Source organism: Magnolia sinica, chromosome 8 (genome assembly GCF_029962835.1).
Source record: "Magnolia sinica isolate HGM2019 chromosome 8, MsV1, whole genome shotgun sequence".
Taxonomy (NCBI): domain Eukaryota; kingdom Viridiplantae; phylum Streptophyta; class Magnoliopsida; order Magnoliales; family Magnoliaceae; genus Magnolia; species Magnolia sinica.
The window spans coordinates 20680942-20708389 of NC_080580.1; the positions used below are offsets into that span (position 1 = coordinate 20680942).

Genomic DNA, 27448 nt, shown 5'->3' on the forward strand with positions numbered 1-27448 from the left:
ACAACAATATGTCCAGTCAAAAATTTAATCCATCTACCTGTCTAGACCATCATGGATTGCTTATGATTCTAAATAACCTCTTTTATTAAGCAATTGTCGCCATCTGATCAATGGCTTGGGACGACGACGGCCATAACAAAGAAGGCCAAATCAAGGCTGCATTGGATCATCTGATCAGTGCGATTTTTGCATGGTGGCCAGAGAAATATGATCTGGACATAATCGAAAGTTTAGATCGACCGGCGACCGGTCTGTCTTACTCCCATTAATTTTTACATTAATCATGCTTGAGTCGACCAAGTCAGCGAGCCAACTTGATGAGTCTGGCCAAGTCATAACCGAGTCGAGCTCATTCGGGAGTTTCTTGGTGACTCAGGCTCAAAATCTAATCGAGTTGAGTTGACTCAGCCGAGTTTCAAGTTGAATCATTGAGTTTAAGAACTATGCCACTAATCACATAAAGATGTATTTAGAATCAACAAAAATAAAAAAAATAAAAAACATATATTTCCATATATAACGGGTTTTAACCATAACTGTAAGTTTCTGCAACCATGTTTATCAGTAGTATTCAACGTATAAGAAATAATAGATTACTAGTATTAGTGTATAAAGAATACACCGATATGATAGTGATCAGGCAGTGGAGCCCAGCGGCTGCTCAAGTACAGAACCTGCTCCTTGGACCCCAAAAACCGATCATGGTCGGATTCTGATCCGATGGTTGAGGATAACACAGCACTCTTATTAATTTAGCCACTAGAATAGGCAGTAGATCAGACTCAAGCGTATATACCCAAATGACAGGAGCCTCTTACGCTGTTGAAGCAATCTCCGGTGGCCTCGGTATCGCCTGCCATCCTGTACAAATTTGGAGAACCTCTTTCAGACCCACCGACGGAGCTTCCATAGTCAATGTCGAGCAGCATTCGCTTGCCTTAAACACAGAATCCACGCCAGGCCCGGTGACTAAACAAGGTTGAGAACCGTTTAGGAACAGATCACCTTCAGACCTTACCCACCCAGATGCAGCCTCTTCACAATCAGCTGCCTGCACCAGCATCACAATACCCCACCACTTCAGTCTCACCATACAAACAGCTACGAGTAAAGTGAAAAAGCACTGACATGCAACCAAATATAGGAACTGAATTTTTCTTTTTTCTTTTTTCTTTTTTGAAAGATGACAAAAAAAATTTTAAAAATAAAAATAAAATAAAATTATCAGGAAGGCTCACAAAACGAGCAAAAGAATACGACACCAACGACGCCAGATCAGGCCCAACTCACTAAGAAACTGGAGATTCTACTAATGATCTCCTCATCCCTAGGCTGGATAAGAACTGGAATTATCAGGCCCAACTCACTCGGAATGCAACTATAATGGAGGACATGCAAAGTTAATCAATTCTATGCATGTGGCAGCCAATGATCAGATCAACAGTCTAGATTATGGAACAACGGGTCCCACATGTATGGAATTCCAATCACACAGAACATAAACATGAACACTTTGCATATGAATATGAACCAAGCCATCCATCAACATACAGACTATTCTGGCAAGAATCATTAGAGAGGCACATAAGGGGCCCTGTACCTCACCAAATGTATGGTACGGTGAGATGCAGGATTCTGAACATGTTAGAAACGCAGTTCAGTGATCCAGACCATTGATATGATGGCCCCACATGGAAGGAGGATGGAATTCCATGTTGGGCATAATCTCCCAGACTCTTGATCGTTGGCCTATTTTCCATTGCGTGTGGATAACTGCCGTCTTCTTTTCTTAATCCCCTATTTGTAGACCGGAGGTTGACCTCAAATCTGGGAGATTTTGAGGGCAACCCATACACGGTGGATTGACAGATCAACAGTCCGGATAACCAAATCATGGTCCTCATATATATGGAATTCTGATCTGATGCTCGGGACTATAATTCTGTTCAAACAAATATCACAGGTATAGTTCTCTTACAAACTCTATGCCCCGACCAGCAAACCATCCATTCACAAATCTCCAACATCCGATGAAAATTGCATCAGGTATCTATCAATATCAGACAAGAATGTAGAATCTGCCTCCTCGCGTAAGTAATGAGTTTTACATTCAAGACGACCGTCTCTCAACCCAGAAATACTAGAAAGCTCTCCTTCTACCATCATTTTTATACAAAAGCAGCCACTCTTCCTTATTGGACCACTCAGCAGTTTAACAACTAGCTTTCAGAGACTCATGATTCAAATGACTGCTCTTTTCCCTATTAGGTCCACCCCATGCCAAGTGACTAGGACATATTCGAAGAAACTTTAGAAGATTACCCAGCCGAATATATATATATATATATATATATATATATATATAGACAAACAATAGTTACGCACAATGGAGATAGATGCCTGTATCTGAGCAACAGCCTATATCAAACAGTTAGTGATGTTTGGCAAGGTTAAGGTGAACCGTCACAACAGCTGAGATGGAAGAAGAATAATCCCACTGACCGATAACTCAGTGCCTAATTGGACCTTTTGGAACCCTGGTGTTGGAGCTTGCATTGGTCTTTTTGATTAACCTTGTTAGGCGAGAAACTAGTTCCAAATTCCATAGAGTTAAAAAAGGGAAGTCCCATGCAAAACTCCTCAAGTAGTTAAACTTTTTTACTTTTTTTAATTAAAATATGATTAAGCACAAAGGAAAACTACAGGCTCTCTTCAAAAACAACAGACAAAATCAATTAGTGACCAACCGCCTATTTTATGATATGATCTGCACACCACTTTATGAAGAATCTACTATTTGGTCCATATATAGGAGTTGCTTGCTTTCTATTTGTTTCTTAATCGACTTCTATAACAAATTACAATTTTATCTCCACTTTCTGCCTGCCATATTATACTTAAAACTATACATCATTAATAGATAGAAACCAAGCAAATAGAAGCCCTTTCACTGTATATTTTAAATGTGCATGAATTCCATCTTATGTCCTACAATAACGAGCATATAGAAGTTAATGTGCAAATATGGGAAAAGCATCAACTGAGTTACCTTCTCTGTCGTATATCTAAATACCTCCTTCTTCTTCCCAGCTTCATATATATTACACTGAGAAAGAATCTGGAAAAAAAAAAAAAAAAATTTGCCAAAAGAAAAATAAATTCAAACCTGAAAGTTAGAAAAAGAAGGAAAAAAAAAATGAGTGCTTTATACTTTCATGATCAAATGGTTTTTAAATGTATTGGAACCTGAGATTCTACGCTGGCACACACAGCATATATACCCCAATTCCTTGTGTAATTGTTGTATAAAAGAACTTTTGCAAATCTAACACGAGGATGCCGCTGCATAGTCCCGTCAAAAAAACAATGATGAATCGTCACCCTCATGCATCTGTCTCCAGTGTGTGTAGGATCTGCTCCAATAAGCATCGTTTTATCATGCTGTGCAAAGTGACATCTGTTGGTATAAATCATTGAATCTGATTAGCATTGAATGTTCGCTCCAAGGTAATAAAACTCGTTGAAACAAAGTCAACTTGAAGAAAAGATGTGACAACTCAGAAAAAAAAAAAAAAAGCATGTAGAGACACAGGACAAACCGAGTTGCACCCCAGAAACATTTATATGTTCCGAGTGAGATACTGCGCAACACAACAGTTCCACCCAGAGCAGAACAAGTTGTAGTGGTTTCGGCTCCTGAGCTTACATGGTACTCCCACTGAGTCATGTCTGCTCAAAATGAAAGCCTTGATGGCTGAGGACAGCACAATTAGCTAACAAGCTATTGCATATTACTCACCTTGAAACAGTAATGTCTGTGCTTTCTCGTGTAATATCAATCAGTCCATCATCGTAACCACACAGGCTGCAACGGTCTATCCATATGTGCCTTGACTTGGTCCTTATTTGAATGCCATCAACATCATGTCCTCTACCACCTTCAAATTCCAGGTTGCATACAATGACATGTTCACATTCCTTCAGCCGTAAACCGTTGCCCATCAGTTTTATCCTCTGGCCACGGCCATCGATTGTCTTATAAGATGATACATTTAAGTAGGAATTGAGATGAATGGTGCCAGACACTTCAAAAACTATCCAAAGTGGTTCTTGTATACGACACCCAGCACGAAGTGATCCATTTCCATCATCTACATAAACAGAAAATAACAAATTAACCTAAGCAAGATAGCCAAAAGCTAATACGGTAGATATCACCTTGTTGCTGGAATCGATACGGGTGGATGGCACGATGTTGCTAGAAACAAATGCAACAAAAGTCTGGGTTTAAAAACTTACCAGAGCTAACGAAATGCACAAAATGGGTAGTGAGAAAAAGGCACTTTTTAGGGGGCGCATGAGTTTCGTGAATGAAGTTCAATAAAGACAAACTAGTAACCACCAAACACAGACTTCTAAAAGGAGGATTGTTCAAAGGAATACTACAATGTGTGTTTTGCACCATTGCTTAGCCGGCAGGGCTTTCAACAGCTCGAGTTTGAGTTTATTGCTGTTGTACCCATAGCAGGACCCGCCTAATGGGGTCGGTCAGGTTCAGCTCTGGTACCATATTCAAGATACCAGGCCCAAACCAAAAAATAAGTTTGGGTATCTTTCAGGTACCTATAAGAGAGAGAGAGAGAGAGAGAGAGAGAGAGAGTTTTTTTGAACATCAAGCAAGATGAAAAAGCAAAGATACAAAACTAATGATCGAGAAAGATAAATTACTATGCTATGCTATATATAATATTAACATGAAAGATTAAATCGGTACTTGACTGGTACCCAACTACGTAAAAAATGGTTCCAGTGTTAGGATCAGACCTGTTTAAATCAGGTCGGGTATCTCGAGTGCCTATGATCTGGGTACCCATTGACAGCCCTATTAGATGGTGGTGATTCATCCATGGTACATGTCAGTGAACATGTGTGTCAACTGCCACTCATCCAAATACCACATCACATTGCAGTCCTAACCAACAATTGATGGCCACCAAACGGACAGTAAAAAGGGCAAACAGTCTAAATTAACCAACAATTGATGGCCATCAAACGGACAGTAAAAAGGGCAAACAGTCCAAATTGAACAGGCTATTATAACATGGATATGATCATCCAATTGCGATATATTTAATAAATGCTACATACACAATGTGGCCCACGATTTGGATGGTTTTCAATTGGTTACATGTATGAATTAGTCAATGACTCGCCACCATTAAAGAAATGGTGAAAAAACCTGAATAATAGCACAGCCCAAGCTGAAAAGGCAAATGCATATTTAAGGTGATGAAGTTGTAGTTTAGAAACACGATCTTACATGGGAACCACTTCCTTGCCATTTCCACAAAACAATTTAGAGAGAAAAGGAAAAAAATAGAGCATCCAAGACTCGGCCGACTGACACTGGTAGCTAAGTTGCAGATTATGGACCAAAATCACAATACATTTGCTGTTGAATTAATGCACTTTTGTGAAAAGGTTCATGTCTCTTTGTTGAAGAGTCACATGTCCCTTAGTTGAAAAGGTTCATGTCTCTTTGTTGAAGAGTCATGTCCCTTAGTTTTTTTTATACTATAAATATGTGTATGGATTTCATTTTCATATATGAAGAAGTACTGCAACAAAAATTAGTTTTCTCCTAATCCCTTCTAAGTTATTTTTACCAAGTAGAAAGGCTACAATAGCCTACAAAGTGGTATCAGAGCTTAGTTTCGGGTCTTGACTGGGTGTTAGAAACTTCTACAAAAGTAGAATCAATAGCAACGAATGGTGCAATAATTCATCCTGCAATTCCCATTTTTGGAGGGGAGAACTTTGATCATTGGAGCATCAAAGTGAAGACCTTGTTCAATCTCAAGGGCTATGGGAGATTGTTGAAACTGGTTATCCAACTACAACCGATCTCACATCTCTCTCAGCCATACAACAAGAACAACTGAAGGAGAATAAGAAGAAAGATGTGAGGCCCTCTTCTTCATCTAACAAAGTGTCTCTGATTCTATCTTCTCTAGAATCATTTCATCTCAAACTTCAAAGCAAGCTTGGGACACTTTACAACAGGAGTTCAAAGGTACGTCTAAAGTGATTGCCATCAAGTTACAAACTCTACGGAGGGAGTATGAAAATCAGAAAATGAAAAACTCAGAAAAGATGAAAGATTATCTTTCACGAGTGATTGAAGTAGTGAATCAGATTAGGATTTATGGAGATTCTATTTCTGATGAAAAGGTGCTTCAGAAGCTTTTAATAAGCCTCTCTGCAAAATATGATGTTGTTGTTGCTGCAATAGAGGAATCTAAGGACCTTTCAACCTTATCATTGGTTGAGTTGATGGGCTCTTTAGAATCACATTAACAAAGATTGTTGAGGCATGAAGAAAAATCAGTTGAAAGTGCATTTCAAACAAAACTTTCAATTGGTTCACAAAGTTCTTTTGAGAAGACACAAGCTGGTCCAGGAAAGAATCAAGGCAATTACAAGAAAGGTGGAAAATCGATGCAAGGGAAATGGCAAAATCGAAACAAAGATAAAAATTTAAATCTTACCTGCAATGTTTGCAAAAAGTCTAGCCATATTGAAAGTGAGTGTTGGAATCAAGACAAACCTCAGTGTTTTAACTGTAAAAAGTTTGGACACGTAAAGAAGGATTGTCGTTTCAAGGACAATCAGCATGCTGCAAACTTCTTTGAAGAAAAAGTTGAAAAGAACATGTTTTTTACATGTTAATACTCACTCACTCAAACTGAAGACATATGATACTTGGACAGTGGATGCAGCAATCATATGACAGGTGATGATCAGATATTCACAAATATCGACTCATCTGTCAGATCTCAAGTCCGTATGGGAAATGGTGTTATTGTGGAAGCAAATGGAAAGGGGACAATTGTTGAGATGTGGAGCCAGATCTGGGGGACGACGCACGACCGGTTATGGTCCCTGCTCGACTGGTCATGGGGTCCGCTTGACCGGTCGTGATCAGTCATGGACCAGCTCGACTCAAAGTCCAGCAAGCATCAGTTTTTGGGTCCGAGGTGCTCGACCGGTCGTGGGCCATGCTCGACCGGTCGTGGGCCAAGCTCAACTGGTCATGGGATCCGCTTGACCGGTCGTGCAGTCCGCTCAACCAGTCGAGGTTACGCAGACGCAGATTCGTTTTCAGATTTGATGCGAACTGCAGAAAATTGAGTTGCCTTTCGCAAGGGTGCGAAAGGGAACTCGTCAAAACTATAAATTGGGGTCCCTAGGGCTATTCTAAAGTGAAGGTGAATATTGGAAAATAATTCTACGGTGTGGGAAAAGGGCTTTCTCTGTTTTTCCAAGGGAGAGGTTACTATTTTGCGTTGTAACCTTTGTTATTCTGCATAGTGGAAATTATATCCGTGATTTTTTTTACCCTAGTTTAGGGTTTTTTCACATATATCTTGTCTTGTGGTTTGTTTGGATTTCTTTGATCTATTTCTAGCTTATATTTCTTCTTGTTTATCGTTTGTGGGTGAAACCGAAGATTGGATCTCTGTTCACTGAGTTGTTGGTGTGCTGTGCAACAACTGGTATTAGAGCTATTAGTTTAGTTCTATTAGGAGCGATGACGGACGAAGGGAAGATCCTAGAATTGAGAAGTTCGATGGTTCAAACTTTGCCTTCTGGAAGTGCAGATAGAGGATTATTTGTATTAGAATGACCTCTATATTCCTCTAGGAGGAAAAGAGAAGAAACTAAAAAAGATGATAGATGATGAATGGTTTTTATTGGATCGGAAGGCTTTAGGAACAATCCAACTCTCTTTGTCTAAGAGCATTACCTTCAATATATCCAAGGTGAAAATTATAAAAGAATTAATAGAAGCCCTAGCCACCATGTATGAAAAATCCTCAGTGTCCAACAAGGTTCATCTTATGAAACAACTATTCAACATGAAGATGTCAGATGGTGGGAGAGTGGCTGAACATCTAAACGATTTTAATACAATCACGAGCCAGTTGGAATCCGTTAGCATTGTTTTTGAGGATGAGGTCAGGGCGTTATTGATCTTGTCCAATTTTCCAGACAGTTAGGATGGTTTGGTGATTGCTGCGAGCAATTCTTCAGGGTCGACAAAGTTAAAATTTGATGATGTGGCCGGTCTAATTCTCAGCGAAGAATCTAGAAGAAAAGCACCAGAAGTTTCAGGGGATTCAGGGAATACTCTAAACGTTGAAGGAAGAGGAAAATCACTGAACAAATGAGGCAATAAACACGGGCGTTCTAAGTCGAGGAAGAATTCCAAGGGATCGAAAGACAAAGATGGGTGTTGGCATTGTGGGAAGAAGGGGCACATGAAACGTGATTGTAGGGCACTTAAGAAACAAGAAGTAAGCTCTCAAGGCGGGAAGGATTCAGTGAATCTATCGGAGGATAGTACAACAGAGGCGTTGATCTTGTCTCTTGATGTGAGGAATGAGTCTTAGGTTATAGACTTGGGTGCTTCGTTTCATGCCACTTCGTGTAAGGAAGTTTTGCGTGACTATGTGTCAGGTGACTTTGGGAGAGTCTACCTGGGTGATGATGAGCCGTGCAGTATTGTTGGAATGGGAGATGTTCATGTCAATCAGAAAGATGGAATGACTTAAAAATTGAAAGATGTCAGACATGTACCGAGTTTGAAATGAAACTTGATCTCAGTGGAGCAGTTGGCCGATACTGGTTATGTGACAACATTCACTAGTGATTCGTGGAAGATCACAAAAGGTGCCTTGGTGATATCTCGAGGCAAGAAAGAAGATACGTTATATGTGACTTCAGGATCGTATAATTCACTCGCAGTCGCATCAACTGGAGTGATTGGGCAGTTATGACATCAGAGGTTGGGACATATGAGTGAAAAGGGGATGAATGTATTATTGTCAAAAGAGAATCTACCAGGGTTGAAGTCTGTTGACTTGAAATTCTGCGATGACTGCGTATATAGCAAGCAGAAGAGGGTAAGCTTCAAGAAGACGGGACACACTCCAAAGATGCATCTGTTGGACCTTGTACACACTGATGTGTGGGAACCGGCACAGAATTGGAAAGTTATGGTAGAAAATAAGATAGGTATAATAGTAAAATGTCTCAGATCTGATAATGGGGGATAGTACTGTGATAAGAGATTTGAGGAGTATTGTGCAGCAAATGGAATCAAACATCAGAAAATGATTCAAGAGACACCACAGCAAAATGGTGTGGCTGAGCGCATTAACAGGACTATCCTTAAGCGCGCCAGGAGCATGAGGTTACATGCAGGGTTGCCCAAAACCTTTTGGACAGATGATGTGAATACTGTCGCATATCTCATCAATAGAAATCCCTCAGCACCATTTGATGGTGGGCTACCAAAAGAAACGTGGACTGGGAAAGAAGTGAACCTTACATATCTTAGAGTGTTTGGTTGCACTTCATATGTTCACATTGATGCAGAGCACAGAAATAAGCTGGATGCCAAGTCCAGGAGGTGCACGTTTATAGGCTACGAGCAGCATGATTTTGGATACAGGTTTTGGGATGCAGAAAATAGAAAAATCATCAGAAGTAAAGATGTAGTCTTCAATGAAAAAGTGATGCATAAGGACAGTATGCAAGAAAATAAGGCCGAGGAGAAAGAATTCGTAAAGATGGAAGAGTTACAGGACACGGGTGTTATAGTGCCACAGGATAATCATGCACAGGAGCATTATGAGGCAGAGCTGCATACACCGGTTGTGAGGAGGTCTACTCGGGAGAGGAGACCCACGGTCCGATACTCACCCTCCTTACATTATCTACTGCTAACAGATAATGGTGAGCTAGAGTGTTTTGAAGAGACGTTACAGTCAAATACACGGGTTAAGTAGGAGCAGGTCATGGATGAGGAGATGGACTCTCTTGAGTCTAATCGTACATAGGAGCTATTCACTCTACCTAAGGGTAAGAAAGCTCTTCATAACAAGTGGGTTTACAGACTGAAGGAGAAGCACGATGGTTCGAAACGGTACAAGGCCAGATTAGTTATAAAAGGCTTTCAACAAAAGGCAGGTATCGATTTCACTGAAATATTTTCACCTGTGGTGAAAATGTCTACGATTCATATGGTCTTGAGTATAGTGGCTACAGAGAACTTACATATAGAGCAGCTAGATGTTAAGACAGTCTTTCTTCATGGGGACCTTGAAGAAGAGATATATATGCATCAGCCGACAGGATACGTGGCACTAGGAAAGGAGAACAAGGTGTGTAGACTGAAGAAGAGTTTATATGACCTGAAGCAGACCCCGAGGCAGTGGTACAAGAAGTTCGACAGTTTCATGTCGGAAAACAGTTACAGGAGATCTTATGCTAACCACTGTTACTATTTGAAGAAGTTTGATATGTCATACATCATCCTTCTTCTGTATGTTGATGATATGCTTGTAGTTGCTTCAAGCATGAAAGACATCTTAGATCTCAAAAGACAACTGTCTAGAGAATTTGCCATGAAAGATTTAGGAGCTGCAAAACAAATCCAAGGCATGAAGATAAAGCGTGACAGGGAAAACAAGAAACTAGTTTTGTCATAAGCAGAGTACATAACCAAGGTACTTGATCGATTTAATATGGGAGGTGCTAAGGCAGTTAGCACTCCATTAGCCAACCACTTCAAGCTATCCAAAGAGTAAGGTACAAAGACGCAGGAGGAACGGGACTATATGGCTAAAGTCCCATACGCCTCAACTATTGGGAGTCTCATGTATGCTATGGTGAGCACGAGGCCAAACATTGCTCAAGTAATGGAGTTGTTAGCAGGTTCATGAACAACCTTGGGAAGGAACATTGGGAAGCTGTAAAGTGGATCCTTAGATACTTGGTAGATACTAAAGATGTAGGGTTGTGCTATGGTGGATTGAAAATCAAATTACAAGGCTACATGGATTTAGATTTGGAAGGAAATATCGACAGCAGAAGAAGCACTACAGGTAGTGCTGCAGTCAGTTGGGTCTCTCAGTTACAGAAGATAATATCTATCAGTACGATAGAAGTAGAATATATTGCGACTACAGAAGCATGCAAGGAGATGGTTTGGACACAAGGTTTCATGGAAGAGTTGGGTAAGAAGCAAGCAGATTGCAAGCTATACAGTGATAGTCAGAGTACAATACACTTAGGTAAGAATTCATCCTTTCATTCAAGGACCAATCATATTACCATCAGATAGCACTTCATACGTTCGTTACTAGAAGATTGATCGATTGCTCTGGAGAAGATTTATACAAGTGAGAATCTTACGGATATACTAACCAAGGCGGTCACATGAGAGAAGCTGAAGCTCTATTCAGCTTTCATTAGTCTTCAGGCTTGAAGACGGGGAGGTGGTATACTCCGGATGAAGAAGACAAAGGTTTATGGTGATGTGTCTTCAAGTGGGAGATTGTTGAGATGTGGAGCCACATCTGGGGGATGCACGACCAGTCGTGGTCCCTGCTTGACCAATCGTGGGGTTCGGTTGACCGGTCGTGATCAGTCGTGGACTGACTCGACTCAAAGTCCAGCGAGCATTAGTTTTTGGGCCCGAGGTGCTCGACCGGTCGTGGGCCATGCTCAACCGATCGTGTAATCTGCTCGACCAGTCGAGGTTACGCAGATTCGTTTCCGGATTTGATGTGGACTGCAGAAAATTGAGTCGCCTTCCGTAAGAGTGGGAAAGGAAAGTTGCCAAAACTATAAATTGGGGTCCCTATGGCTATTCTAGAGTGAAGGTGAATATTGGGAAATAATTCAAAGGTATGGGAAAAGGGTTTTCTATATTCTTCCAAGGGAGAGGTTAGTATTTTGCCTTGTAACCTTTTTTATTCTTCATAGTGAAAGTTTACATCCGTGATTTTTTACCCTAGTTTGGGATTTTTCTACATATAGCTTGTCTTGTGGTTTGTTTAGATTGCTTTGATCTATTTCTAGCTTATATTTTTTCTTGTTTATCGTTTGTGGGTGAGACCAGAGATTGGATCTCGGTTCACTACATTGTTGGCGTGCTGTGCAACAACAATTGCCATTGAAACCAAGAAAGAGGTCAAGTATATAAAAGATGTTTTACTTGTTCCTGACTTGGATCAAAACTTGCTAAGTGTTAGGCAACTTGTTCAAAATGGGCACTCTATATTCTTCGAAAATGGTTCTTGCATTATCTATGACAAGAATGGCATAAATCGAGTGATTGCTAAGGTGAATATGGAGAAAAATCGTAATTTTCCTATTTAGTTGCAATAATTGATTGATTGTGCACGAAAAGTCGAGACACTTCATGAATCTTGGCTTTGGCATAAAAGACTGGGGCATTTGAGCTTTCATGGATTGAAGTTGATGGATTAGAAGAATCTGGTAAATGGTTTACCATCTATCAAATTTTAAAATGACATTTGCTCGGGTGGTGCATTGGGAAAACATTATCGTGTACCTTTCTCAAGAAGCGCGTGGAGAGCAAAGGCGCCCTTGGAGTTGATCTACACTGATATTTGTGGAAAAATGCAAACTCCATCACTTAGTGGAAGCTTGTATTTTATCATCTTTGTTGATGATTATACAAGAATGACGTGGGTGTACTTCATAAAGCAAAAGTCAGAAGCTCTTTCGATCTTCAAGGGATTCAAATCACAAGTTGAGAGACAAAGTGGTCTCAAAATCAAGATGCTAAGAAGTGATCGTGGCAACGAGTATGTCTCTTAGGAATTTGAGACATATTGTGAAGAAGAAGGAATCGAGAGGCAACTGACTGTTGCTTATACACCTCAGCAAAACGGCGTTGCAGAATGGAAGAATAGAACAATTGTCGAAATGGCTCATTCTATGTTGAAGGAGAAAGGCATCCCAAACACTTTTTTACTAAAGCTGTGTCTACAGCTATTTACTTGCTTAATCAGAGTCCTACAAAAGTTATGGATGGCAAAACACCGATTGAAGCATGGTCAAGTCACAAGCCTCCTGTAAAACATCTCAAAATTTTCAGTTGCATTTGTTATATTCATATTCCATCTCAAAAGCGTCAAAAACTTGATGAAAAATCTGAAATTTGCATTTTCATTGGTTATAGTACTTTATCGAAAGGTTATCGAGTATATAACTTTGAGACGGGGAAGCCAATGATTAGTCGAGATGTTTTATTTAGTGAAAGTACAAGATGGGATTAGAAAAAGAAAAATATACAAGAACAAGCCGTTCTTATATAAGAAGATGAGCCAAAAAGCACTCAAGATGTGGAAGAAGGTCATTGCCGACCGTTTTTAACCGTCGGCGTTGCCCTATTTTCTGGCAGTCTCTTCACCAGAAGCTACTCCATCCGCATCATCAAGTTCTCCATCAACAAGTTCAAGTATTTCATCTGAATCGCCCCCTAGAAAAAAGAAGAGTCTGAGAGACATCTACGAGCGTTACAATTTTTCGATTGTAGAACCGGAAAGTTTTGAAGTTGCAGCTCGAGAAGACAATTGGGTGAAAGCTATAGAAGAGAAAATTTGCATGATCAAGAAGAACTCTACTTAGGAGTTAGTTGATCGTCCAAACAGCAAATATGTTGTTGGAGTAAAATGGGCTTACAAGTCTAAACTCAATTCAGATGGCTCAATCCAAAAATATAAGGCAAGGCTCATTGCAAAAGGTTTTACACAACAACCAGGCATTGATTATAATGAAACCTTTGCACTAGTTACTTGATTGGAGACTATACGAACCCTCATTGCACTTGCAGCTCAAAGGAAGTGGTCCATCTTTCAACTTGATGTCAAATCAACCTTCTTGAATGGTGTCCTCGATGAAGAAATTTATGTTGATCAACCACAAGGATTTGTGGTGGAGGGTAAAGAAGATAAAGTCTATCGGTTGAAGAAAGCATTGTATGGACTAAAGCAAGCGCCGCGTGCTTGGTATAGCCAAATTGATGGTTATTTTGCCAAGAATCAGTTTTATCGGAGCAAGTGTGAGCCTACCTTATATGTCAAGACTGAAGGTACATCTATTCTCATCGTATCATTGTATGTTGACGATTTGATACTCATGGGAAATGATCATAGTATGCTCCATCAATTCAAACTCGATATGATAAAGACATATGAGATGAATGATCCTAGCATGATGCATTATTTTTTGGGAATAGAAGTTTCTTAAGATGAAAATGGAATCTTCATTTCTCAAAAAAGGTATGCTAAATCTATTCTTACAAAATTCAACATGGAAGGATGCAACCCAATTACTACTCCTCTTGTAGTAAATGAGAAGCTGATAAAAGACGATGGTTCAAAAAAGGTGGATGAATCATTGTATAAAAGTATCGTTGGAAGCCTCTTGTATCTCACTACAACTAGGCTTGATATTATGTTTGCTGCAAGTTTTCTCTCGAGATTCATGAATTGTCCAAAGCAAACTCACTTAGGAGTTGCAAAAAGGGTGTTACAATACATCCAAGGATCATTAGATTATGGAATCATGTATACTCCTATTCCAAACTCAAAATTGGTAGGATATGCAGATATTGATTGGGCAAGATCCATAGATGATATGAAAAGCACATTGGCATACATTTTCTCTCTTCGATCTAGGATAATTTCTTGGGCATCAAAGAAACAAAGTACCGTTGCTCAATCTACAGCAAAAGCAGAGTATGTGGCGGCATCTCTTGCAGTTTCTCAAGCAATATGGTTACAAAGAATTCTTGAAGATATTGGCGAAAAGTAAAATGAAGGAGCTACTATATATTGCGACAACATGTCAACCATTTCAATTGCAAAAAATCCAGTATATCATAACAAGACGAAGCATATTGCTATCAAGCATCACTTCGTTCGCGAAGTTATTGAGAGTGGCGAGATCAAGTTGACGTATTGCAAGACGAAAGAACAAATGGCTAACATATTCACCAAGGCACTCCCTAAAGAAAGTTTTTGTCATCTTCGAGAGATGTTGGGAGTAATTCCGAAAGTGCATTAAGATGGAGTGTTGAATTAATGCACTTTTGTGAAAAGGTTCATGTCTCTTTGTTGAAGAGTCACATGTCCCTTAGTTGAAAAGGTTCATGTCTCTTTGTTGAAGAGTCATGTCCCTTAGTTGAAAAGGTTCATGTCTCTTTGTTGAAGAGTTATGTCCCTTAGTTTTTTTTTTTTTTTTTTTTTTATACATAATATAAATATGTATATGGATTTCATTTTCATATATGAAGAAGTACTACAACAAAAATTAGTTTTCTCTTATTCCCTTTTAAGTTATTTTTACTAAGTAAAAAGGCCACAATAGCCTACATTTGCAGCAACAATGGAAATCAATAAGAAGTTGTTGTTAATGAGCTTAACTATTTGCAATATATTGACTACTTAAAGGCATGAAGTGATATGAAGGGGTGACTATGAAGCAGGGAGTGATCATCTCTCACATCTATAGTTGGGTTCATCTCATCGTTAACAGATGGGAAATTCCTCCCTCCCAGTCTGATTCAACGAGCAGGGCGCTTGAGGCTATGGGCATTCCAGTGCCTACCCAGCCTCGATGTTCATCCCAGGTGGTGATTTGGAAGAGCAAAAATTTAGCGAGATATGAAGGGGTGACTATGAAGCAGGGAGTGAGCATCTCTCGCATCTATGGTTGGGTTCATCCCATCGTTAACAGATGGGGAATTCCTCCCTCCCGATCCGATTCAACGAGCAGGAGCTTGAGGCTATGGGCATTTCAGTGTCTACCCAGCCTCGATGTTCATCCCAGGTGGTGATTTGGAGGAAGCCCCCGCTGGGCTGAGTCAAATTAAACATTGATGGTTAGGGGTAATCCAGGTGTGGCTAGGGGGGAGGAGTCTACAAATGCGAGAGGAGTGAGTTCCTCTTTGGGTTCCACACGGGCTATGGCATTGCCTCCAATACTTGGGTGGAGCTTCGGGCGATTCATGATGGGCTTCAGCACTGCCTTCATCGGGGGTACCCCAATATTCTTGTCGAATCTGATTCGCTCCTCGTCGTGAACTTCCTCTCGGGTCATGTTATTCCCGGTTGGAAATGGAAAGGATGGATAGATAGAATACACAACCTCTCCAAAGCTAGAAATGTAAAATTTGTTCATACTCTTAGAGAAGGTAACGGGCCAGCGGATGCCTTGGCCAAATTGGGGAGCCAATGTCAAAGGTCGAGTTTGGTTTTAGATCATTCCAACCTCCCTCCAATGGTTAGAGGCCTACTCTTCCTTGACAGATTGGCCCTAGGCTCGGTGAGGAGGGGGACGTAAGATCTACTCCTCTGCGCTCCCTCCTTCTTTTATTTTCTTTTATCTTCTTTGCCTTACGATAGGCTCCCCTCTCCTTTTTGTTTGTGGGAGCCCGAATCCTGGTTGATGCGAGCCAGTTTTGTAAATCCTTTTGGTGAAATGAATTCTTCCTTTTCCAAAAAAAAAAAAAAGGCATGGGATTGATCGTCGGTCAAAATGTTGCTGCTCACACCATGCTTGTTGTGTGAGACTTTTGTTTAGCCTTGAGATTGATCGATTAAAGGCATGGAATTGATCGAGGAAAACCCCCGTGGTCACCGCATTTCAATGAGAGGACCCTCACTAAGAGACACAGTATAGTCCGTTTTTTTTTTCTTTCATTTTTTTCTTCGTCTTTTTTTTCCTATTATTTTAGTACAACTTGTAGGATTAATCTTTTAAAAAGGAAAATTCTTTATAGAGGTCTCCACCAATTCCATGTTCTCTTCTGAGTTTGTGTATGCCCATGTCCACAACCCACATGCATGCATGATCAGGAGAACCTACGTAATATGACATCAATAATATCCCATGGAAATTCTTGGCCAAGCAAAACTGCAATTTTTACTTGGCCAGCTACTATTATGCTATATATTCTGTAAGTCCTGATAGGTCCTAATGGCTATTCGAGGAGCATTTTTTCCATAACCCAAAATGGCTCGTTAACGTGCAATGGTTCCTGCCGGTACTATTTGATGGGGTTTTCCTCCTCAGGTCAAAGGAGATGAGGTGCGGTTCGGATGCCACAAACAGTGGAATCACCGCGCTGCTCGACCAGTCGAGAGCACTGCTCGACCGGTCGAGTGAACAGTGCTCGACCAGTCGAGGGTCACTCGACTCAAAGTCTAGCGAGCTCTGTGAACAGTGCTTGACCAGTCGAGGGTCGGCTTGACCAGTCGAGTGAACAGTGCTTGACCAGTCCTCCAGCCCACACGACCAGTCCTGGTTACACAGATTTGAGTTCGATTTTATGCGAGATTAGAAATTTTGAGGTGACTTTCTCAAAGATTCGAAAGAGAGTTTCCTAAACTATAAATAGGAGGTCCCTAGGATTTTCTAGGGCATTCAAGAGGAAAGGCAAGAGAGTTTTCTAAAGCTTTGTCAGGGTTTGCTAAAGGGTTTAGGGCTATCAAAGGTGAGAGAGAGAGAGAGAAAGAGAGAGAAAGCTTGTGAAAGGGAGGCTATGCTCGTAGAGGTGATCTACCATATCTCAGCGCTTCTACGTCCTTGTAATCGGTGAGATCTCTCCATTTTCTTTGTTTTTCTTATTATTTATACACTCCTGCGCGAGTGAAGAAGGTTGTAACGTTCTACTTCATAGTAGATTGTTAATCTAGACGAGGTCCCGTGGTTTTTACCTCTTTGAGGGTTTTCCACGTAAAAATCTCTTATGTCATGTGGTTTATGCTTTGATTTATTTCATTGCTTTATTACCCCATAATTCTGGTTTGTTTTAGAAAGCTATATCCTAAGGTTTTGTGCAAGGCCCCCAACAAAGTGGTATCAAAGCTAAGTTCATTGAATGGAGTGGGATCAGTTCTTTTGAATTATGAAAGGTGGCTCATCAAGGATGAATAGCCTCAATGGTTCTAACTGAACCATATGGAAGACTAAGATGAAGGACTTTCTTTATTGCAAGGAGCTGTATTATCTCATTTTAGGCATATCAGTAAAATCCAAGGATATGTCTGATGATGATTGGAAGAAGTTGGACCGGAAGGCGATGGGGTTTATTAGACAAGGGTTGGATGATTCCGTATTTCACCATGCGTCTACAGAAACCTCAGCCGCTAGACTATAGCTGAAACTAGAAGGGCTGTATGAGAGGAAGACAGCCGGTAATAAAATCTTCCTGATAAGACGACTTATGAATCTCAAGTTCAAAGATGGCGGTTTTGTGACCGAGAACATGAATGAGGTCAGTAATATAGTGAACCAACTCTCCGCTATGAAGATAGTCCTAGATAATGAATTGCAGGCTTTGCTATTGCTTAGTTCATTGCCTGACAGTTGGAAGACATTGGTGGTGTCTCTAAGTAACTCCGCGCTAGACGGAAAGATTTCCATAGAACAAGTTACTGGCTGTCTCTTCAATGAGGAGACAAGGAGGAAGTCTCAAGGATCTACTTAGTAAGAAGCTCTTGTGACACAGGAACGCGGGAGAGGAAAGAACAGGAAGGGTGGAAAGGCCCTAGATAAATCAAAAAGCAAGTCGAGTACCAGGAAGGATGTTGAATGCTGGAATTGTGGCAAGAAGTGCCACTATAAGCATGAATGTCATAAAAATAAGAACGACAAGAAAGGAAAAGGAAAGGAGAAGGAAGATGAATCAGATTCCACTACAATCGCTTCAGATGGCGACGTTGTAGTTATTCTTTCAGCAGATCATGATGTTTGTCTCACGGCTACGAGTCAGGACACCGACTGGGTGATTGACTTAGGAGCTTCTTTTCATGCGACTCCACGCAGAGACTTCTTCACAAGCTACAAGTCAGGTGACTATGGGACCGTGAAGATGAAAAATTCTGGCATATTGAAGATCGTAGGGGTCGGTGATATTTGTGTGAAGACCGATGTGGGCTACACATTGGTTCTTAGGGATGTGAGGTATATTTCAGACCTTTGCCTCAACTTGATGTTGATGGGAAGGTTGGATGATGATGGCTATGAAAGTCGATTTGTTTGTGGGCGCTGAAAGCTCATTAAGGGTTTGTTGATCACAACTAGAGGGAAAAAGTATTGTACCCTGTATAAGGCAAGTGTCAGTGTGTGCAAGGGTGGGTTGAACATAGCGAAAGATTCTGCTATTGACATGTGGCACAGGCGTCTAGGCCACATGAGTGAAAAAGGGCTTCATCTACTAGCGAGGAAGCGGCTCCTTCCAGATGTGACAAATATACCTCTTAAAACTTATCTTGATTGTTTATTAGGGAAACAACATAGAGTTTCATTCGTTAAAACTGCTTCTCATGTTAATAAAGTGCTTGCATTAGATTTGATTTATTCTAATGTTTGTGGTCCTATAAGGACAAAAACTTTGGGTGGGGCATTGTATTTTGCCACTTTTATAGATGATGCATCTAGAAGGGTTTGGGTTTATGCTTTAAAATGCAAGGATGAGGTCTTTGGTGTGTTTAAATTGTTTCATGTTATGGTCGAGAGAGAGAGAGAGACAGGCAGATCATTGAAGTGCATACGCACTGACAATGGTGGTGAAAACATTGGCGACTTTCATGAGTATTGTAAGTCCCTGGGTATACGGCATGAATAGACGGTTCCCAAGACCCCCTAGCATAATGGTGTGGCTGAGCGAATAAATCGCACCATGGTAGAGAGAATCAGATGCATGTTATCCAATGTAAAGTTGCCTAAGTCGTTATGGGGAGAAGCAATGCACGTAGTAGTGTATCTGATAAACAGGTCTCCATCAGCCCCATTGAATGGAGAAGTACCTGAGAAAGTGTGGACTGGACAGGATCCATCGTACAGTTATCTCAGGGTGTTTGGATGCAAGGCATCTTTTCACATACCAAAGGACAAGAGGTCCAAGCTCGATATAAAGATCAGGCAGTGTGTGTTCTTAGGGTACGATGATGAAAAGTTCGGTTACAGATTGTGGGATCTGACCGAGAAGAAGCTCGTCAGGAGCAGAAATATGATTTTCTTTGAAGATCATTGTATAGAAAACATTGGTAAGCCGGAGAAGAACCAACCTAGTTCAATTGAGCTAGAGGACATGAATCTGATTATTTCTCCCATGTTGCCTGATAACGGGGGAGTACAGTAAGGTGCAGAGGACGAGGGAGTTCCTTTAGAAGATTGGCCAGGGGAGCAGCTCCCACTTAATCCACCTGTTGAGCCATAAGTGAGGAGGTCATCTAGGGATAGACAATTGTCTAAGAGGTACTCGCCACATGAGTACATTATGCTGACTGATGGGAGAGAGCCAGAAGATTATTCTGAGGCCCTATCCGACGAGAATAAGGGGGAGCGGTTGAAAGCTATACAAGAGGAGATGGAAACCTTGCATAAGAACCATACCTATGATATGGTGAAACTGCCTAAGGGCAAGAAAGCTCTGAGCAACAAGTGGGTGTTTAGAAAGAAGGTTGAGCAGAAGAATTCACAGACAAGGTTCAAGGCCAGACTTGTGGTGAAAGGGTTTGGTCAGAGGAAAGGCATAGACTTCGAGAAAATATTCTCACCAGTGGTGAAGATAACACCATACGGGTGTTACTTGGGCTGGCGACTAGTATGGATCTAGAGATAGAGCAGTTAGATATTAAAACTGTCTTTCTCCATAGTGACTTGGAAAAAAATAACTACATACACCAACCAGAGGGGTATGAAGTCAAGGGTAAAGAACATATGTGTGTATGCTGAGGAAGAACTTGTATGGGCTGAAATAAGCTCCATGGAAATGGTATAAGAAGTTTAACTCATTTATATTGAAGCATGGGTATGACAGAATGGAGTCGGACCACTGTAAGGTCATGCGCAAGTTCTCAGATAGTGATTTCTTAGTTCTTCTGTTATACGTTAATGACATGCTTATCATGAGAAAAGACATCAAGAAGATCGACAGGTTGAAATAGGAGTTGGGCAAGTCATTTGCGACGAAAGACTTAGGCCCGGCTAAACACATCCTAGGAATGAAGATAACTTGTAACAGAAATAACAGGAAGCTTTGGCTGTCATAAGAACAGTATATTGAGAAAGTCCTAGAGCAGTTCAATATGAATGCAGCAAAGCCGGTCAGTACTCCAATGGATAGTCACTTCAGATTGAGCGACAGGCAGTGTCCCAAGACAAAGACAAAGGTGGAAGAAATGCAGAAAATACCCTACGCGTCAGTAGTATAAAGTTTGATGTATGTCATGGTGTGTACACACCCAAACATAGCATATGCGGTTGGTGTTCTCAGCCGGTATCTTGCCAATCCTGGTAAAGAACATTGGGCAGCAGTGAAGTGGATACTTCGGTATCTAAGAGGCTCATCCAGGTTGAGTCTATGCTATGGTGAGGGTAAACCTGTGTTAAAGGGCTACACAGATGTAGATATGGCAAGCACATAGACTCTAAGAAGTCTACATAGGGGTTTATGTTCACGTTTGCAGGAGGAGCGGTTTCTTAGTAGAGCAAGCTATAGAAGGTCGTAGCATTATTGATGACAGAGGCCGAGTACATTGCAGTCACAGAGACATGTAAAGAGATGCTTTGGATGAAGAGGTTCCTAGAGGAACTTAGCCTAAAGCAGGAGCAACACGTGGTCTATTGCGATAGTCAAAGTGCTATACACTTGAGCAAAAATCCAAGTCAGCACTCCAAGTCAAAGCATATGGAGATTCAATATCACTGGATCAGGGATACTTTGGAACAGAAGGTGTTACGGCTTGAGAAGGTCCACACGGACAATAATGGGTTAGACATGATAACCAAGGCTTTGCTCAAATAGAAACCTGACTGGCTTGAAGCAGGTGAATTCCTCCTGAGTTGGAAAGGAGGAGATTTTATGGGGTTTTCACTGCTTGACCGGTCGAGTGAATAGTGCTCAACCAGTCGAGGGTCACTCGACTTAAAGTCTAGTAAGCTCAATGAACAGTGCTCGACCAGTCGAGAGCCAGCTCGACCAGTTGAGTGAACAGTGTTCGACCAGTCCTACAGCTTGCTTGACCAGTCCTGGTTACGCAGATTTGAGTTCGATTTTGTGCGGGATGTGGAATTTTGAGGCTGTTTTCGCAAGGGTGTGAAAGAGAGTTTCTTAAAATATAAATAGGATGTCCCTATGATTTTCTAGAGCATACAAAAGATAATGCAAGAGGGTTTCCTAAAGCTTTGCAAGGGTTTGCTAAAGGGTTTAGGGCTATCAAAGGTGTATGAGAGAGAAAAGAGAGAGAGAGAGAGAGAGAGAGAGAGAGAGGAAGCTTATGGAAGGGAGGTTATGCTCATAGAGGTGATCTACCATATCTTAGCACTTCCACGCCCTTGTAATCAGTTAGATCTCTCCATTTTCTTTATTTCTCTTATTATGTATCCACTCTTACATTAGTGAAGAAGATTGTAACGTTCTACTTCATAGTAGATTATTGATCTGGACGAGGCCCCGTAGTTTTTACCTCTTTGAGGGTTTTCCACGTAAAAATCTCTTTTGTCGTGTGGTTTTTGCTTTGATTTATTTCATTGCTTTATTACCCCATAATTCTGGTTTGTTTTGGGAGGTTACATCCTAAGGTTTTGTGCAAGGCCCGCAACACTGTTTTGTAACAGCCTTTAGCATTTTCGAATACCTTGCTGGTGGGCCCCCATTTTGGATAGATCATCCCCCAAAAGTCCCTCCCACTAGAAACTCATTGCTAATTGATTGGTTGATCTTTCATTTTTTAATAGAACTGTTGGCTAAATAGTCAATATGCAAACCCAATCAGATCGTTCAAAATCTCTAACTAAGGAGACTTTTCAGGCAATGGGGCATCATTGATGGGGCCCATCCAAACGACAGACTGGAATGTTGAAAGGTTGATTTGATTTGTATGGTTGTCGGGCCCATATTTGCACGAAGCATGACAGAAAGAAGCAACATATTCAGATGCAGCAGCAGGGAAGTGTTTGTTTCGACATATTGTATGGGAAGTGTCAAGAGTATCAAATATATTAGAAATTCCATTTAAACTGAAGGAAAGATTTTTTTTAGAATTGCTATAAGACTAGCCATGTTGTATGGGATAGAATCTTGAGTAGTTGAAGACATGTTAATAAGATAAGCATGGCTGACATGAGGATTGGCAAGAACTTAGGATCAGCACTGATAGCTAATAAGATAAGGGAAAGTAGGCTTAGATGGTTTGGCCATATGGAACAGAGACCAAGAAACAGACCAGTTAGGTGTGAGTTGGTTCAAGTTAAAGGCTCTAAAAGGGCAAGGGGAAGACCCAGAAAGATGTGGCCGGAGCCTGAAGGTAGTAAGAAAAGACTTGATGTCCTATGGTTTAACTGAGGATATGGTCGATAGAGTGGAATGGCTGAACAAGATTCATGTAGCCGACCCCAATTAGTGGGGATGATGCTTTGATGATTATGATAATTTCATAATGAGGGATTATGACACTGCAGAATGATGAGTTTGTGTTCCGATCGAAGAGGAAAGAGAATTTATGGTTGAAATATTTTTAAACTTAAAAAAATTACTACCTGTTGGTGAGGAAAGGGGAGTTTATAGCGAGACCCTTTCCCATTGCTCCATGCACCCAAACACAGGGTAGAAAGAAAAAAGAAAAAAAAAAAAAAAAGCACCGATTACTGAGCTCCCAGAACTAATCGTTGCTTATCCAATCGTATAACCCACTTCTAGACTTAATCTTACCATCACCAGTGTCTTAAAATTCCAGTCCTGGAGCACAAAACAGACAGCTCCTGAAGCAGAGCATATAAGCAAACATCAAAGAGTGTGCAAGATTATTTTTATTTTTTTGAGTAACAAATAACAACAAAAATAATATTAAAATGGGAAATCAAGAAGAGCGAACCGGCTAAGAGCTTCAATCTCTAAGCTACTACTGCATGATTTTATCTAGAGCTAGGCAATCCTGACCCAATCCAGTGGATCTGAGCCGATCCGACCAGATCCGACCCAATCAGAACCGATCCGACGTCCTGGATTGGTGCAGATCGAGTAGGGCAATCCACATCCGAAAGATTTTTAGGTCAAGTTCGGATCCATACCAATCCGAGCCGATCCGATCCGGACCGGGTTTGGTTACATATCATTTCTGCATTCAATACAAGGTAGGAGATTTGGATGCTCGGGGAATACCCACTTCTTCAAATCGGAGACTCTCTCAGTAAGTTTCTCTCTCAACCTTTCCATAATGCAAAAGAAAACAAAGATACAAAAGACCCATTTCCGATCTTGATATATATGGTTTTATAGTGCTTCTTTTCCTACCAAGTATAAAAAGGAATGCCCATTTCTCTCCTCTATTGATGCCTTTATTTTCTAATTGTATCAGTGCTTCAGATTGCTGTTTATGCCTCTTTTTTTCTTCCAAAACAGAAAATCCAAAAGATCCTTTCCATAACTTGATTAATCTCATCATCTTTCTTTTTTCTTTTTCTTTTTTTTTTTTTTTCTTTTTTTTTTTTTGCAGTGTTTCTTTATCCACCAAGCCAAGATTCTGTAATTCAACTGACAGAGCAAGCTTTCAGTGCTTGCAACATCTCAGATCCCATTTTGCACATGGATGATGGCAATTCGGTTTTTAATATTACTTCATTAGGGAAGTTTTATTTCACCAGTGGAGCACCTGGGCATTGCGAAAAGTCACAGAAGCTTGAAGTTTCTGTGTTTCCCACAAATGGTTCTTTCCCTCCCTCGTATGCACCCACCAACCATGTTGCAACTTCACCTTCTTACTTTAACGTCTTCGGCTCAATCCCGTCATCTTCCGCGATGTTACATAGCATTTCGGGTTTGGTTACAATTGCTACTGGATCAGCAATGATTATACTACTCATCTTCCGTAGAGGTTACTTGCCTTTTGAGGTAGATCAGATATGAGGATTTCTTTGATCCATCTCAATGGACGGTATAGCTACCCTCCATTGACTGCAAATAGCCAACATGTCATCTATATACATCATCCAATCCGTTGAAACGATTGGTCCCACAACGATGATCACTAGGGAAAAAATTAAATCTGGACTGATCCGAACAGTGCCCAATCCGATCCGACTCGGTTTTCTTGACCGAGTCGGACTCGGTCCCGGATCAAATCTACTTCGGGTCAGGTCATTGGAACTTCGGGTCGGATCGAGTTGGGCCCAATCCGATCCGACTTTAACCAATGCCCGGCTCTTTTTCTTTCAAGATCAAACGAAATATTAATCTGGAAATCAACAATCTTATTTTATAGGAGACACAGCACAGATCCCACAGTTCAGCTCCATATGAGGCCCACTGAACGACACAGTGAGTTTTCCTGATACACTGTCATCTCAAGCAAATGTACCTAGTACATGGAATGCATGCACATGAGCATCTGGCCTCTGGTGGCAGCCCAGTGTCTGTGCCTTCAAACCGCTTTCTGTAACGCAAACTAATAATTCATGCATTAACCAAAACACAGACAACATATGCAAATCCATGCACGAACACAACACAAATGCAGAAATCCATGCAGAAACTTCAACAAATTTCGATTCATGTGATAGTGAAGGATGCAGAATCCATGTCCAACATCCAAGAAAACCAAAAAATGTAGAACATGGGAGTGTGGGGCCTACTATCAAGTGTCTATAGCTCAAAAATCACAATGACAATACCATCCTAATCATCTAATCAGCATTCACCAAAATCCGCCTTAAAGACCAAAAAACAGCCAAAGTAAAAGAAATGCCCCATTTCTTCCGGGTGTTAAGATCGTCCAATCAGTACAGTTTTTGAAACAAAAACCATACATTGTGGGACCACAAAAGGGATGCTAATCGCGTGGTGTGGCACACGACTGACATTGGTGGTGTGTTGACGTGGCAAAGTTTTATGCACCTCACCATGATGTATGTGTTATATCCACACCATCCATCCATTTTGCAAGATCATTTTGAGGCATTAGCCGAAAAATGAGGCAGATCCAAAGCTCGAGCGGACCACACCACAGAAAGCAGCAGGGACAATGATGCCCACCGCTAAAACATTCCTAGGGCCCACCATGATGTTTATATGCCATCCAACCTGTTCATAAGGTCACACAGACCTGGATGAAGGGAAAACACAAATATCAGCTTGATCCAAAACTTCTGTGGTCCACAAGAAGTTTTCAATGGTAGGCGCTCGATCCCCACTGCTTTCGATGGTTCGGTCCTCTTTTTTTAGCTCATGCCGTAAAAATGATCTCGCAAAATGGATGGACGTTGTAGATATAACACATACATCATGATGGGCCCACAGATCTTGCCAAGTCAACACACCACCAAGGTCGGTGGTGTGTGTCACACCACGCAATCCGTGTCCCCACAAAAGAAACGATCTTTCCCCCAAAAGAAATTCTCGGTTAACCACAATCGAAGATCGCCACAGGCGAATTCCAATCACCATCCGATCCTTATCAGACAGCAACAGTTTCAACCACAACGAATCAAACTTCCAACAAGATTGACAAAAGCGACAAAAAATACCAGCTAAAGAGGTGACGTGGTAGATGGATCCATGAAGGCCTCCGATGGCGGAGCGGCCGAAGCCTTCAGCCTGCCCGGCGAGGGCCCGCAAGCTGTTGTCGACGTGGGCGTAAGGCAATCGGGCCATCGTTGTGGTAGCTGCTGTCGTTGAGGGAATGTAGGAGGAGTTGGGACCGAGGGGAGGAGGAATATAAGTAGTAGGGGGCGTTGTAATGGACGGTAGAGAAGAGACGTTTAGTGCTGTTATGGGGTTTATGGGAAGGATTTGAAGAGAAACAGACGTAACAAATACCCGTCAATGCCACCCTTATCCATAGCTCAGTTGGCAGACTGAGTGAAAGATACCTCGTTTCAACACTGAGGTCTTGATATCGATCCGTGTGAACTGACAGTGCGATGTACCAACAAGCTAACTAAAAAAAAAATACCCGTCAATGCAGAGACCGGAAACACACGATCTCTCTGCTCTATCTGTCGGTGGTTTTGTTGCAGGAGTTCGTTTTGGCTCTATCGCGATATACGATCAGCGTCTGTCGCCTCCCACTGGGGCCCATGTGCTGAAATGTTCCGATGAATTTGAACCGTTAGTATTCTCTTTAATACCACATATTAGCTATTTTTTCACACAATGATAGTTCATTAATGATCTTGACCTTTGATTTTAAGAGATGAATACAGGCCATTGAAAATCTTCTTTTCATCTACAATCTGTGATAATAAAAATCTACTGTTAAGATTAATTTTATTATACTAGAAATTTTTTAATAGATTCCGTAAAACGAACGGTTCCGATCATCGAAATGCTGAGTATGTAGGCTCAGCGATCGGAGACACACGCTGGATTACGAGTCGCAGTGGGGTAAAACGAACTTGGGAGGAGATTAGGTGTTACTCTTACCGTATGGGCCCTACCTTGATAAATCTGGTTAAGTGTTTTGGACCACGTTGTAAAATGTCTGGAAAGATCGTAATAGGTTAGGATTCTAGAAGACAGATGGATCCGTAATTCATGTGACAGAAGTTTTATATCAGG

The 27448-nt window shown here is 41.1% G+C and overlaps 1 protein-coding gene and 1 long non-coding RNA gene across 3 annotated transcripts in view; one reads left to right on the forward strand and one right to left on the reverse strand.

Annotated features, from left to right (window-relative positions):
• Positions 1 to 487: 487 nt before the first annotated feature.
• On the reverse strand, positions 488 to 26756 carry LOC131253046 (probable pectate lyase 4). 2 transcript variants are annotated; one of them, XM_058253869.1, is made up of 6 exons: positions 26416 to 26756; positions 25251 to 25325; positions 3800 to 4151; positions 3247 to 3457; positions 3050 to 3118; positions 488 to 1051 (listed from the first exon to the last, which is right to left on the reverse strand). In XM_058253869.1, exons 1-6 carry the CDS (start codon positions 26540 to 26542, stop codon positions 815 to 817), a joined length of 1071 nt encoding a protein of 356 aa, XP_058109852.1. In that variant the 5' UTR covers positions 26543 to 26756; the 3' UTR covers positions 488 to 814. The 2 variants fall into 2 exon arrangements, with proteins under 2 accessions (XP_058109852.1, XP_058109853.1); XM_058253870.1 differs by lacking the exon at positions 25251 to 25325 and having other exon boundaries at positions 26416 to 26753.
• The window catches only part of LOC131253048 (uncharacterized), an 87692-nt gene continuing 63710 nt past the window's right edge, over positions 3467 to 27448 (forward strand). Inside the window, exon 1 of the long non-coding RNA XR_009174810.1 lies at positions 3467 to 3709. This is a non-coding gene — a long non-coding RNA (uncharacterized LOC131253048). The remainder of the gene's footprint in view (positions 3710 to 27448) is intronic.

Bases quoted from the DNA above. Each gene is read 5' to 3' on its own strand.
- LOC131253046 (XM_058253869.1), bottom strand. From the start codon at position 26,542: ATGGCCCGATTGCCTTACGCCCACGTCGACAACAGCTTGCGGGCCCTC. The intron at 3,119-3,246 runs GTTCCAATACAT...TTTTTTTTCCAG, and splicing joins GTGCCAGCGTAGAATCTCAG to ATTCTTTCTCAGTGTAATAT. The intron at 1,052-3,049 runs GTAACTCAGTTG...ATGCTGGTGCAG, and splicing joins TTAGATATACGACAGAGAAG to GCAGCTGATTGTGAAGAGGC.